At 34.8% G+C, this 16,076-nt stretch overlaps 1 protein-coding gene across 1 annotated transcript; it reads left to right on the top strand.

The window, feature by feature from the left end:
• Positions 1 to 8,887: 8,887 nt before the first annotated feature.
• Positions 8,888 to 13,227, top strand: LOC115981600 (pantoate--beta-alanine ligase). Its single transcript, XM_031103873.1, has 4 exons — positions 8,888 to 9,673; positions 10,490 to 10,603; positions 10,942 to 11,073; positions 12,834 to 13,227. The coding sequence occupies exons 1-4, from the start codon at positions 9,059 to 9,061 to the stop codon at positions 12,948 to 12,950; spliced, it is 978 nt and encodes a 325-aa protein (XP_030959733.1). The 5' UTR covers positions 8,888 to 9,058; the 3' UTR covers positions 12,951 to 13,227.
• The last annotated feature ends 2,849 nt before the right edge of the window (positions 13,228 to 16,076 follow it).

Raw genomic sequence — 16,076 nt, 5'->3', positions numbered from 1 at the left:
TTCAAATATCACGAAAGACACCAAATCACCAAAGCTTCTAAAATTTCTTGTACGTGGATAGCTGAAGGTCACATCCGAGAGCCAAATACACTTTGCATGGTCACATAGCTATAAGCAGTGAATAACGTCTTCAGGAAACTCCTCGCAAAGACCACAACTATTGTCAGGTAGGATATGCTGAGCATAGAGGTTTAATTTCATAGGTAGAGACTCATTTAACGCCCTCCACATGAAGTGCTTCACTTTGTTTGGGACCTTAAGCTTCCAAATTCCATTCCACAAGGGCTTGGTAGCTTCAGAAGTGGATGAACTAGCTTGGGAAAAAAGTATTTTAGTAGCCAAAATCTGATAAACACTCTTGACCGAATACACCCCATCCAAGGTCCACGGCCAAATAAGTGAATCCCGCTCTGTATGAAAACTAACAGGTATGCTCTTGATACATTTTTCCTCCAAGGGTAAAAATTCTGATCAATAAGGTCCAAATTCCATATCTTAGTTCCAGTAATGAACAAATCCTTTACTACAGCCAAAGACGAGTCCCGTTGAGGAGATAAGATCTTTCCACCCCCTGATGAATCCAGCCACCTATGCTTCTAGGTATCTATTGTAGAACCATCCCCCACTCTCCACCTAGCTCCCTTAAAAATAACATCTCTTGCCTGCATTATACTTTTCCACGCAAAGGAGCTCCTCGAATTGATCTCAACATCAAGGATACAGCCAGAAGGAAAATATTTTGGCTTGAACACTTTGTAAAGCAAAGTATCTTTTTCATGGTAAAACCTTCACACCTGTTTTCCAACAAGTGCATTGTTAAATTGTCTAAGATCTCAAAACCCCATACCTCCAAGGGATTTTGAGAAGCAAAGAGTTCTCCACTTCACCTATTGCATCTTCCTTGTATTATCTTTGTTCCCCCTCCAAAATTTATGAATCATTGTCTCTATATCTTTTATCAAACCAAGTGGCAGGCGAAACACATTCATAGAGTAGGTAGGGATGGATTGGATCACAGCCTTAATCATCACTTCCTTCCCTGCTTGAGATAAAAGCCTCTCTTTCCACCCTTGCATCTTGTTCCAAATCATCTCCTTAATCTGATTGAAGCAAGCTTTTTTCTGCCTCCCCACAAAAGACGGCAAACCCAAGTATTTGTCATAGTGTTTTATAGCCGGCACACCCAACAAAACCTTAATCTCCTGTTGAACATCCTCAGGAGTATTTCGGCTGAAGAAAATAGTGGTCTTGGCCTTATTCACCTGCTGCCCCGATGCAGCTTCATACCAATCAAGAAGGAGTTGAATTTTTTGGCATTCGGCTGCATTTGACCTACAAAATAAAAGGTAGTTGTCTGTAAAAAAAAGGTGAGTTATCCTTGGACCTTGCCGGCAAAGAGATAGGCCTTTTATTTCCTTATCCTCTGCTGCTTTGGACAAGAGAGCATTAAGACCCTCCATAAAAAACAGAAAAAGAAAGGGAGAAAGAGGATCACCCTGTCTCAGACCTCTTGAAGGCCGAATAAAACCTTTGGGCTCTCCATTAATTAGTATGGAATAGGTCACTGTTGAAACACATTGCATTATCATTGCAACCCATGAATCTCTGAAACCCATACGCAACATAATTTTCTCCAAAAAAAACTTCATTCCACCTTGTTATAAGCCTTACTCATATCAAGCTTCATGGCCATAAACCCCTCTCTTCCTGAACATTACGTATTCATGTAATGCAAAGATTCAAAAGCTATCAAAATGTTATCAGTAATGAGTCTATCTGCAATGAAAGCACTTTGAGCCTCTGAGATTATAGAATTCAAAATGGGTTTGAGTCTATTTGCAATAACTTTACTAATAATTTTATAAAGCAAATTGCATAAACTGATAGGTCTAAATTCTGAAACACTTTCCGTGTTGCCAACCTTGGGAATTAAAGTAATGAAAGTATGGTTAATAGGGAGAGTACCAGAATTCAAACAAGAAAGGACAGCTTCGGAAACTTCTGAACCCACGTTTTGCCAAAAGGACTGATAGAAAGGGGGGGGGGGCACCCGATCTGGACCCGGTGCTTTTAAAGGAGCCATTTGTTTAATAGAAACATCCACCTTTTCTTTGCTGTATGTCTTCAATAATTCGATATTCATACTATCAGAGACAACCTTAGTCACACCCTCTAAAACTCAGTCAAAGTCAAGGACATTAGAAGAAGTAAAAACCCAGGTATAGAATTCAACAAAAATAGAAGAAACCACCTCTTCCTCGGACTACCAGACCCCTTCCTCATTCCGGATTCCTTTTATAAAATTGCTTCTTTTTCTTTGGGTTGCCACCACATGAAAATACTTAGTATTTTTACCCCCCTTAGCCACCCATCCGGCTTTTTTTGTCAAGCAAAATATTAAGTTCACGTCTGAGATTGACTACTAATTCATAATCCCCACCTTTGGCAGCCGCTTCTTCCGCTTTCCATAGTAACTCCTTTGCAATCTGAAATTTAACACTTCCAAAGTGCTCTCTGCTCCAAGACTTCAACATTTTCTTGCATTTCTTGAGTTTTTTTGTAACCTTGAACATAGGGGTCCCATGGTGTTCAACTTGCCACACTCTTAAAATTGTGTTGCTACACTCGCTATCGGCCAACCACATCTCTTCAAACCGAAAAGGACGTCTACTCCAACGCTAAGCTTCATTGTTAGGATTAAAAGTCAAATTGATAGGACGATGGTCAGAAGAGTAGCAATGAAGGTGGCGGATTGTAGCTGCCGGAAACTTCGATAACCAATCATAGTTGGCCACTCCCCTATCAATACGCTCCCAAATCAAATGCCCATGCCTCCTACTGTGCCAAGTAAATTTTGGACCTGTGAAACCGAGGTCCATGAAGCCACAAAAATCTAAAGTGTCTCGGAAAGCTTGCATATGTGCGTATGGTCTAAGTCACCCACCCCTCTTCTCTTCCATGAGCAAGAGTTCATTAAAGTCACCCATGCAACACCAGGGTAGATGAGGTTTTGATTTCAACATGCGAAGCATACTCCACGCTTCTTCCCTATTACTTACTTCTAGTTCTCCATAAAATCCGGTAAACCTCCATGCGTCCGTTGAACCACCATTCACAACAGCGTTAATATGGTTTTTTGAAAAGCTATTAACCCACACGGCAACTTCTGACTTCAATAAGAGAGCCAAACCACCCCCTACCAAGACTAGGTATTGTAAAACAAACCCATATATTTAACCTTATGCTTTATTTTTTCTAACTGATTTTTCCCAAACCAAGTTTCTAAAAAAAAAAAAAAAAAACACAATTTAGGGAGCTTGTGCTCGAATAATATCTTCCAGCTCTTCCTCTGCTCGTGGGTTCCCAAGCCCACGACAGTTCCAAGCTAGACAAACTTATTGTTCTTAATGGGGCTACCTAGTAGCCTCCACCATTGGTAAGGAGTTTGTGTTAGGGGTATAAAGTCTTTTTCCTGAAGGCACAACACCACTACCTTCCTCAGTCTCACAAAGCAATCTCTTTTTCTGAATAAGCTTGGTTTAGGTTTCAGCTGGAATTCTATCTTGCACCAATCTCATCTAGCCACGGGTTTTACGGTTTTTTTCCAGTGGGCTGCCTTGTATAGATACCAATTCATCCATCTTTGAAGTGAAGCCCATATTGTGAATGACATTACAAGGGATTTGACCTTCGAACTGGACTAAAGCTAGCTCAAGCCCAATAGAGCATGAGCCCACTGCTGGAGGGTCAAATTTTGAAATCTCAGCGTCAATCCCGCGCAATAGTTCCTAGAAAACTGGCTTACCCCCCATGATGAACTTCGAGACTTTCGTACCTCCTGAGAACACAGAATCCAATGTTGCATAAGGTTGCTTGGTCGGCGTATCCATCCGGGCTCCGTCCTTCATTCCCTCTAGTTCGTTACCTCGTGCCAAGTTTGGACCACTCCTCCCACAAGAATTTCTGCCAGTCCCCGTCCTCACCTCCTTCTCGGCTCCTCCATAGGACTTTCCACCACTCACCTCATCCTCTGATCCACCCACCCTAATCGTAGAGCACTTCCTAGTGTTAAAGGTTGGGGCACAAAGCTAGGCACCATACTGCCTATCATTCTCGGTCAGAGAACCCTTACTCCTCACCCACAGGTCACATTCCTTATCACTATGGGTAAGCCGGCCACACCAGTAACATAGGTTTGGTAGATGTTCGTATTTGAATCTAATCCAACTTATCTCCCCATCCTCATGATGGAGTTTGCGCCCTCAACACACTGGTTTTGATAGGTCAACCCTGACCCTGAGTCTCATGAAGGTACTTCCCTCCTGCTTACCCTACTCTCTAAGTCCCTGTTGTACATCTCCATAGACTTTGCCAATTTCAGCAACCGCTTCAAGATTCATATCCCCCACTGGTAAGTCATGGACTTGAACCCAGAAAAACGTTCTATCAAAAACCAGGTCTTTTACCGCAACATTCTTCTCCATCTGACGCAATGAAACTAGGTGTTTATCATATCTCCATGGCTCTCCCAAAAGGACCCTATCTGCGTCCATCTTGTCTGAGAACACAAAGAGGACGACATGATTTCCCATATCTTTGATCTCGAAACCCTTCTTCGTCTGCCACAACTGTTTGAAAGTTCGAGCTATGGCCTCCATATTCAAAACTCTACATGTAAAGAATTTGGCCGCTAAAACCTTCCCCCCTGTCGTCTCAAACGTCTGACCGCTATACTCATTCTCCTCCTCCTCTAATAGCGAAAGTTTTTTCCACATCACCGACAAATCTTCCATGATAACCCTGGGCGCTACGTTGAGACCTCAAGAAAGAAAACCTAACAGCAAGAATAGACTCTCACTAGCGAATGGATCAAAACTAAAGAAGCCTAAACCCTACAGTTAGGCACAACCTTCTACTAGGCGGCTAGGGTTTTGGCAGGAGCCTCACCCTAACGTTAGAGAAACTCTGTCTCAATTTCTCTGTTCTAATCATAATTTGACATATGTATTAAAAGTATAAATAACATACTATTCAATAGTTAGATTTTTAAAATAAGTAGTAATGTTTATTTTATTGAATAGGTTGTAGTTTTACACTACAACTAAATATTGTAACTAAAATTTATCATTTTTTAAATATATAGTTATGTTAATTGTTTTAGCAGGTAGTTGTAACTATTAATTACAACCAAATTCGTAACCACACTTTATCGTACTATTCTTCTGTTTTATTAAAAATGAGACAAATAATCTTTGATCAAGACTACAACCAAATTTTGTAGTTAAAATTTATTATTTTTTAAATATATAGTTATGTTAATTGTTTTAGGTGGTAGTTGTAACTATTACCTAGGACCAAATTTGTAACCACACTTCATCGTATTATTCTTCAGTTTTATTAAAAACTAGTCGCTAACCCGTGCGATGCACGGGAAAGTTCTTAAAAATACTAAAATTTTCCAATTAAGGAGTGGTCAATCTAGTGAGAAAATGAATGTCACTATTAATGTTTTTGGAGGTTTGAGAGAAATTTAGTTAAGATAAATGGACATTTTCGCTACGGATTTTAAGGAATAAGTCACACAAATGGTTAATTACAACACTAATATTCAAAGGAATACACATAATTCATTAGAATGTAAAGGATTTGAGTTGGTGAGCCAAGGGGTGTGTGTGTGTGTATATTTAGTGATCTTGTCTCATATTTCTTAGTCTACCGACAAAATTTTGAAAAATAATATGATGTTTAAACATTGGTTATTGCCTGCACAACAAAAAAGGTAAAATTTCAAATCAAAATATTACATATCACGTCTTAAAGAAACAATAACAAAAAGTAAAATTATACGACATGCACTAATAACAAAAATTTATAATATTTGAAGATTTTTGCAAATCAACTCAACAAAATCTTATTAAATTGGTAAGGGATAGCTTCACTAACTATATTTTATCAATATAAATAACTATTTTCATAAGACTTTTGTTTAAATTATCATACTAAATATGAGAAAACAGGTGCAAGCATATTGTTGTTGAATCTACACTGCATCCCAAAGAGTTTCTCTTTGATTGCTTCGTTCTTCTCTGGCTATACAACGAAAGCTCCCCATCATAACGTTCCTGCCTAGTAAAACTTTGCAGACAAAGGCAGAAACTATAGTACATATACAATATATCTTACTCCCATATTCATGTGCTAAATGGTCTTGCTTTAATATATAACATAATAAGGATTTGTGTCAATACTAATATGCTACAAACCTAATGTCGATTTTGCTCTCATATATTTTGTGCCTTAGTGACAAAATTCACAAAAGTCCCATCCAGTAGTTTAGGCTATTGTTTCCATGTTTTAAAAAACAGAACCTAATATTTATTGAGAAAGGAATGAAATAAAAAAAAATTAAAAATCACAAAATAAAGAACCAAAAATCAAGAACATAGAGGGAGATTGTTGGAAGCAGAATTAACGAACCTAGCATGAATTGTGAAGAGTCAATTGGTAAGATTTTAGACTCGATTAGAAAGGAAGCAACTCTAAAAGTTGAAGCTCGCCAAGCTCTCTTGCATTGTTTTTGTACCTCCTGAGGTCAGATACCAAGGGTTTTAATGGATGAGCAGCTAATAGACTAAACAAATTGGCCCGTATTTCAACCATCAATAACACACCCAAAATGACAAAAATCTAAATAGATTAAAATGGAAGATGGCAAAAGAACTTAACAATTTATTTATAACTGCTAAAAATGTTATAGGATTTCCAAAATATCTATTCATTTCTTTATTGTTACTATTATTATTCTAGAAAGTATGGTTCAAACATGGATGGAATTCTTTCCCACAAGAATTCGATATATTTTGAAGAAAAATAGCCTTTTACCTTCCACAGCCTTAGGGTGTTATCTTTAGAAGTAGCAGCCACAATGATATCTTCAACACCTGCATATAAAGAACAACTTTAACATTGATAGTGTAAAGAAGTAGAGTCACTGAAACATTTACCATTTGAAAGAAATAGATATCGGCGAACAAAGAATAGATGAAAAAAATATCTTCAGAAACTAAGTAGGATTAAAAAATGAAAATTATTACCAAATTGCTTCAGACATACAAAGTTCTAAAACAATTCAATCCATATAGGTCCCAAGTTCAAGTGAAACAGTTATTTTTGGCATTTCTGGGAAGTAATAATGGAGAAAGAAATACCCTTTCTTTATCTCAGATTTAGGCTTCTTATAAACTTCCTTTTCCTCTTTTTCTAACAAAGACAGTACCACCTTCACAAAAACAGTTCTCATGAATCAAAATTCCTAAGCAAATCTAAATATCCCCATAAGCAGAGCACTCAACAATAGGAGTGTAAGACTGCTATATTAATAGGAAATTTTTTCCTTAAAGTGAAAGCTTATCTGAAAAAATTCAGTGAAGCCTTCTCATTGAAGTTAAGATTCAAAATAACTTTCAGAAAGGATGGAAAGTTTTCTATTAGATTTTTTTCCTTGTACTTCCTAAGTGATGGAAAGTTTGGTTTAGACATTTTTACAAATGCTTTGGGGAGCAAATAACATAGTCACCAACCAAAATCTTCAACTTGTAGCACAACTTTAAACAAAATACAAATGTATATAAATAGTTACTAAGTATTTAACATCCAACCACTGTAATTTATCACACACACAATGAAGAATACAAAAAAATTCCAATACCAAGAGTAATATAAACAAAGAGAAAGTAAGTAAAACACAGAAAGGACACTCACAATGTGGTTCATGTGGGTGTGAGAGATGCAAATGAAGTCTTGCTGTATCGCCTGCTAGGGACAATGACCAATATTGAAAGCCAAATTAGGAGTATGCAAATCATTAAACCCTCCCTAGAAAACGATTTAAGAAGATGATGCTAAAATCATTAAATCAACAAATTTGGTCAACTAACAGAGTTAGCAGCTTCAACTAAACTTGAACAAATCAAACCTAAAAAATAAGAGAGACATATTGAAACAACACTGAGGCCAATATTCATTCATAATTCATTTACTAACCCAAAGCAAAACCCAAAAAAAACAAAAAAACAAAAAAACAAAAAAAAAACAAAAAAAAACAAAAATTAAGAAAATTAAGATTAATAAAGACAGATTCAGGGGTTAACCCACGATGACAGCAACAAAGTCAGAATCGCCTTTGAAAAGGCTCGCACGGCAGAATCTTCTTAACTTTCCCCTCATTTTCTTGTGTATTTAACACCAATAACCTAGAGGTCAGAGGTCAAAATCAAACCAAATCCAAGTACCTAAATCTAAGATAACGAAAATTAAATCATATACAACACCAATTTTCTTGTTTAAAAATACCTGCACTTAGCTTTGGCGATATATGACGGTGGCCGGAGGCTGGCACTTTTTGCCATTTAAGGAGTGAGAGAGTGCCCATGGGCTATGATTTAGGGATTTTGAGAACTGAGAGAGGTAGAGAGAACGACAAAGAAGAAAGGGTATTTGGTCTCTATGGAGTGGGTATAAAACCTAAAATAAAAGGAAAAATAAAAGAGTGGGAGAACGCAGAGCATCGACTGAGAGCGGCAGAGAGAACGGCAAAGAAGAAAGGGTATTTGGTCTCTCTGGAGTGGGTATAAAACCTAAAATAAAAAGAAGAATAAAAAGGGGGAGAACGCAGAGCATCGACTGAGAGAGGCAGAGAGAACGGCAAAGAAGAAAGGCTATTTGGTCTTTCTGGAGCATCGGGTTAGGTTTTAAAAAAAGTTTTATTATTATTATTATTTTTAATATTATGCTGATGTGGAAAATTGTAAAAGCTCCAAAAGCTTCGGTTTTATATATATATATAGATGAGACAAATAATCTTTGGTCAACTCAAAGGATGCGACTCCTACGAATCCGCCGCCTACCCATTTTTTCTATTTTTGGCATTACATTTCCCTTTTCCAATTCACAGAGCCATGTCTGTCTTCAAAAACATAGCATAGTAGCGTACACGCTTCCTTGGAACTTCACTATCAATTGACAAATCCCATCTTTTTCTTAAAATTGTTCTGCTCTAATGGAAAAGACCCACAATTCCCAAATACCAATGAAAAGCAGCCATAAGAATGAGAAAGAGCCAGAGATAATAACAAACAAGAATCAGATGAGAAAATGGTCAAGGGCCATGAGATCCCAAGGCAAGACCATAGGCTTGGTACCCACCATGGGATATCTCCATGAGGGCCACATATCATTGATTAAAGAAGCCCACAAGCTCACAAATCTCATAGTGGTCTCAATCTATTTGAACCCAGGTCAGTTCTCTCCAACTGAGGACCTTTCCACGTACCCATCTGACTTTGATGGTGATATCCAAAGGCTCATGGCTGTTCCTGGTGGTGTTGATGTTGTTTTCCATCCCTACAATCTGTATGACTATGGGAACTCTAGTGTTGGTGGTGATAGTGAGGTAGAGAAGAAAGGGGCAGTGTCTTGTGTTGAGGAGAGAGGTTTGGGGCATGAAACTTGGGTGAGAGTTGAGAGGTTGGAAAAGGGTATGTGTGGGAAGAGTAGACCTGTGTTCTTTAGAGGAGTTGCCACTGTTGTCACCAAGCTGTTTAATATAGTGGAACCTGATGTTGCTGTGTTTGGCAAGAAGGATTATCAACAATGGCGGATTATTCAGCGGATGGTGAGCTCAACTTCTCTTCTATTCTATAAATAAGAGAGGAATATGGTATTTTTATCTTCATTATGAGTGTCCCAAATTCCCCTTTCTTTTTGTATGTTTATTTGGAATCTGGAAAATGAAGAGGATTATATAAAGCAACCCTTTTAGTCATTATGACATATACACGCAACTCAAGTGTTATCTTGATCTTGCATATCATTTCAAAAAAAAAAAAAAATCTTGATCTTGCATATGGTCTCTGTGAAGACAGAGTCTTCCACTGCTTCACATTCATCAACTTTTTATTAAATTATTCATTGAATCTAAGAAATAGTTTTATTCTCATTGTATTGTGATTTTATTATTAGACTTTTCTGTTGTGCAGCACTTCGCTTGATATTACGTATGACATTTAAATGAAATAAAGGATCTATTTGGAAACTTTTTGTTATGAGAGAGAGAGGTAAAAGTTAGCTGAAATAGTACCGTGGAATTCATAAATAGTAATAAAAAGTGTAATACCAATGAATAGTAGCAAAAAAAAGCTAAATAGTGAAATAAGTTTGTAAAAATAATTTTTGCCAAAGGACACAAAATTTTCAACAAACTGGTTCTGTTCTTTGGTTGGAAATGTTAGTGTTAGCTCAGTTTTGAGCCTGACCAAATGATTTTTGGGTTTGTACTGATTCTAGAGACCTTGATTTGGTCTTGTTTCATCTTCTAACCTAGTTGTTCCACTAATATGTAGAAAGATATTAACAAATTGATGTCATTTGCAATTTCTAGCTGGTCTGACTGTGCTGCTTGTTAATTTATTTTCTTACTGAATTCTTACAGGTTCGAGATCTTGATTTTTCCATAGAAGTGATAGGTTCTGATATAGTGCGTGAGAATGATGGCCTTGCAATGAGTTCACGCAATGTGCACCTATCAACTGAAGAGAGGAAAAAGGTTCTCTCAATGTTGGTTATTCCTTTTATATTCTCATGAAGCTTTACTACCAATTTTGCATATAGATTCTTTTCTCTACCATGAAAACAATGTTTTAAATGCTGCTTAGTTTTAGTTATTTTTTGAATAAAAGATCATCAGCATTGATTGCTTAAACCAGTTTTTTTCCTCCTCCCTTTGCAGATATTTTGACTTTTTTTTTCATTTGAGATATTTTGACTTTTGATATATACATCTTATCTAATGTATCTTAATTATTGATATTTTTTTCTATCCTATACTTCTCTAACAAATATATTTTTTACATCATTGTATAATTGCTTCTGTAAATTCTGCAGGCATTGTCTATAAACAGGTCATTGTCAAGAGCTAAATTTGCTGCAGAAAAGGGTCAAGTGAACAGTGGAGAGTTAAGAAACATGATTATCCAAGAAATAAATGAAGCTGGTGGAAGAATTGATTATGCTGAGGTGAGGCATGAAAAATCCTCCTTAATTTATGTTTATTTTGGACAAATTAGAACTTTTGAGTGATACATAGTGGATAGGTAATATTCTAGCAGTAGTTGAACCAATATAAAAAGGTCGTACCTGCTGCACAAAGGTCAGGACTTGGGAGAGGTGATGGTACCTTAACCCCCCCCCCCCCCCTGCCCTTTTTTTTCCCCTGTAGAAGTTGATCCTTGGACTCAAACCCATGACAAGTTGATTCTTGAAGTCGTATAAATTTTTTTTTTTTTTTTTTTTCCAGAACTTGATACATTGAGTAGTCATGCGTATAAGTAAATTCTTTTGAAGCAGTGTCGGCAAAAGCGTGCTTTAAGCGCAAAGCTCAAAGTGCCAAAACCCAAGTGCTTTTCACCTCCAAAGCGAGGCACATTTGAAGAAGTGCGCTTTCTCAATAAAGCTCAAAGTGCACTTTTTTTTTTGCTTAAAATTTTTTTTTTTTTTTAGATGAACCAATTATGAATTGTGGCCATCTTATCTTAATACTATTGAAATAAACCGTTGATTTAGTATATACAAGTCAATTTTATGGTACAAAAACTATCATGTCCCAAAACTCCTAGTTCATTCTTAGGAAAAAAAAGGTATGATTTAATTTATTTTTGATAATTGTTTGGTTACTTTTGTAGTTGATGTTGAACATATAATGAACGATGCACTTAAGACTTATATTGATTAATACTCATTAAGTGAAAATTTGATTAAGAGAATGATATAAAATGTTGTATGTATTTTATAAAATGTTATATTTCAAGTTATATGATTATTTGATCACTTGATTTTTGTATTGACCATTAAAAATTATTTTCAATTTATTACATTATATTTTTAAAAATGTGCGCTTCACTTTAATTAATCACGTGCTTGCACTTGGGCCTAGTCTCCGGGAGGCCTTTTGCGCTTAAGTGCACTTAGTGCTTAATTTTCATAACTGTGTAAGAATAAACACTCAAGGTTTTTGGGCGATCCAACTGGTTGCAGGGTCCAGGATAAGTTGATCTTGTTTATTATTGGGGTGGGAATTTAGCAGTCTACTAAATTGATCCTTGGTGGATGTTCTGACCTACTCATTCTATCCCTCTATAGTTTGTTTCTTTTCTCCTTTGAAGCCTGCATGTGTTTGTTTGTATCTTTTGGGTATGCACCTGTGCTTTGTCTCTTTGAGTTGGTGGTGGGACTCTTTGTTCTGTTGTAGTCTTTTTCCCAACACAAGAGTTCCCTGTGCTTTTGTATGTTTTTGTTTTCTTTCTATACAGTCACTGCCCAAAAACAAAAACAAAAAAAGACATCCAAGGCTCGTTTCTCTGTCCAAAGTGTTACATTTATGAAGTGAATATTTTTCATCTCTATATAGGTATATAAATTAATTGTTCTGAGTTTTCTTTTTCTTTTTTTTTTGGGGGGGGGGGGGGGGTTTATTGGGGGGGAGGGGGGCCTTTTTTTATTTTTTATTGTTATTTTTGGAGCCACTTGCTTATAGTGATTGTTTTGTACTAAAAGGAATATATGGTTTACCAACAAGAAACTGGCTGAACTGTTTTACTCAACTATTAAAGGAATGGGGCTTCTTTAATATACTCAAAGATAATAGTAATATTTGGAACCCATCTCTTATCAGAGTGGTGCCTACTAACATTGTAAATAGAACTCTAGCATTTACTTCCCTGAATGTTAAGAAGTTTAGGTTCGAATGTGTTTTAGTTACATATGTCTCTTGCTATCAGATCGTAGACCAAGAGACTTTGGAGGCAGTGGAAGAAATCAAGAGCCCCGTAGTGTTCTGCATTGCTGCCTGGTTTGGGAAGGTCAGGCTGATAGACAACATGGAAATAAATATTTGAAAGCCGTATGCTCAGTTACTCAACATTGTGCAAAACTGCGTTCCTTGTCAAATTGGTAAAGATTTGTCTTTCCTTATTTTTTATTCAATGGCAGTTCAGCAATCTTGTTCTGACTTTACTCTTATACAAACTATATACGTGGTCTTTTTTTTTTCTTTTTTCTTTTTTTTTTTTCCCTTTTTTTTTGAAGAAAATGAAAGAAAAGAATATATCTGGCTGACCATAAATAATCTGTTGAGAATCCATAGCCAATCCCAAAATTTTGGAATTAAGGCTTTGTTGTTGTTGTTGTCCCCCTTTGAGGCATACATGTTATATCTTTCAAATTTAACGTTTTAACTTTTAACATACCAACAAAAAGAAATGATAAAGCTAAAATCCAATTTTGTAAATAGCAAGAGTAGAATTTACTAATATATTCTGTGTTTAAAAATATATGTGAAAATTACTATTTGAGATAGAGGAGATGGTGGTACTTAGTAGGTAGCTATCAAATGCATGGACATAACACAGACTTAATTCTCTTGGATCTCAGTCAAGACCACCTGTTTGAAACATTTATATATGATTTCTCGAAGATGTATTCTATATATATATATATAATAATAATAATAATAGGTGAAACTGAGAGAAACTCAAATTAGAATTTCAAATTAGAATTCCAATTTTGGACCATGCGTTCTAAATTATTTATTCTTAAAAAGTTTTATTTCTTAATTTTAGAATAAAATGTGAAACCACATCATAAATATTCATCCAAGTGAATTATTAAGTACAAAAACTAAAGAGTTTAGAATAAATGAATCTTAAAAATAAAAATAAAAATGTGCTTCACAATAATTTTATTTTTAAAAAAAAAACATGAATAATTTACATTTTATACTTAATAATATCCTTATAAAAATTTTTAAAGAGTTAACAAAATATAAAAATGACTATCAATAATATTTAAATTATATATATAGGAATTATATTATGCATCTTATTATATATCTTTAAGTGTATCCATACATATGCATGGGGTTACAAACTAGTATATATTAATAACTATAACTTAGAGAAAATCTAATTGGATTTCAACTAGATTATCAATTTTGCACCACGGGTCCTATTGAATTTTTAATTTTTGTGCTAAGTGAATTATTGAGTGTAAAAATCGAAAAGTCCAAATCCTATTAGATTCTAAAACTATTACATATTTTAGAAATGTATGGTTTAAAAAATGTGTAAGCTAATACCATGTATAATTTGAACTGTATAATTGTGATTTTAAAAAAAAAATTTTACTCGTGCATATGCACGAAATTACACACTAGTTTACTGGTAATGCTCCAATTTCAATTTGGAGTAAAATGTACCATGTTATCCATGCTCACCCATTCGTGTTGTCTCCAATTTCAATTCCAAACTGTCTGCACGAATTGCTTTCACATTCATTTTTCTTTAATTATACAATTCATTTTTCTTTTATTATGTACACTAATCGGTAACTCGTGCAATGCACAAAAAAATTTGATAAAAAATATTTATACATATAATATGTGTTTAATTAATAAATATTGATAAATAAAAAGTAAAATTAGATAATTTGTAGAAAAAAAACTTGCTTTATTTAATTAGAATTTGTTTAAAGAAGATCAATCCCAATATAATTAAAATTTGTTTAGTGTTGGGTTGTTTTATCTAAAAAAACAGTTAAAATTAGTTTTAACTGTTGTTAACACCAGATATATATTAAATAATGACCTGAAAATTATATATTGTTAAATTTTTTATGTGGCATGATTGGAAGAAATCAACAAAAGGTCAATTTAAATATATATATATATATATATATATATATTTGGGTCTCATACTCATGGGTTTATTCATGAACACATTATTATGTTTATGTTTGAATTTTGCTTGTTTATTAAATAAATGAACATAAACAAGTATTTTATTGAGTTGAGCTCAAACAGTTCATAAACAGATCGATTTATTTATAGGCCTAATCATATCGCATAAATAATAAACGTGAGATGTAAGTCATGCTTTGTTATCTTTAGCTCGAGAAAGAGATTTATTTGCATGCTTCTTATCAATTATCATATGAATTTTTCAATATAAGATTTTGACTACGGCTCAAAATGAAATATCAGATTACAAGTTAAAATTTGTTAATATTCTTGTCTATTTCAATGTGACATTTATTGTTTTATGAGAAAAACATAATGAAAGTCTCATGTTAGAAAAATGAAGAAATCCTTTCTGCAACTCACCCAAGTCATGTAGCATTGTGTGCCTTAGAAATAGTAGCTACCACTAGAGTAAGGAGATTTTGAAGTTTTTATGGTCATTACAAGTCACAACATACGAGCCCAGGTTTTGGCCTTGAAAAAACTCCCGCAGGGGCACACCCTGACTTTGGTGAGCAGTGGGTGTATAAATATGGCAAGGATCAATTTTCCAAAAATAGTTTAGAAAATATTTTTTTTATTTTTTAAAAAAAGCCTTAAAAACAATGAAAGCATTGACACTCAATTTATAAGCATCAATCTTATGATGAGAAAAGGAAGTGTGATTTGAATCAAATCCCGTTAGATATATATTTTCCTATTACATTTTACATAATAATATTTCAATTGTTTTTGGAGAAATTGGTTTAGGAAAAGAAAAAACAGAAAAAGGGGAATGTAGAATATTAAACTTTTCTGGAATTCATATACTTATCTTCTTCTTTTTTAAAAGGGAAATTCATATGTTTATTCTGATTTTGTGAAATAATCGCGAAATGTAATTGACCAGTTAATAATTCAACATATGATATGAGAATAAGAATCGTGTAAATGTAAATTGTTATTGTATAATAAATATTGCTTTTGTCTAATGCGGTGGATAAGTTTCATCCAAAAAGAAATACGGTGGATAAGTAAGAAGCACATGGCTATGGTTATGGTAATGCCTATCAATTCGAGGATATCCTGCCCTATAACTCTCCAGGGGTTTCCTTTTTACTTACGCATAATTGTGTTTTACTTTTTTTCTTTAATCACCCACTTGATCTTTGGACATGCATTTGGGCTTGAGTGGCAGACAAAGACTAAATTGTCTTTTACTACTAGTTTAGGTGATTGATTGGTGTGG

The sequence above is a fragment of the Quercus lobata genome, chromosome 3 (genome assembly GCF_001633185.2).
Source record: "Quercus lobata isolate SW786 chromosome 3, ValleyOak3.0 Primary Assembly, whole genome shotgun sequence".
In the NCBI taxonomy this organism is placed as follows: domain Eukaryota; kingdom Viridiplantae; phylum Streptophyta; class Magnoliopsida; order Fagales; family Fagaceae; genus Quercus; species Quercus lobata.
Note: the sequence above shows the minus strand (reverse complement) of the source record. Positions and strands in the feature narration are given on the sequence as shown.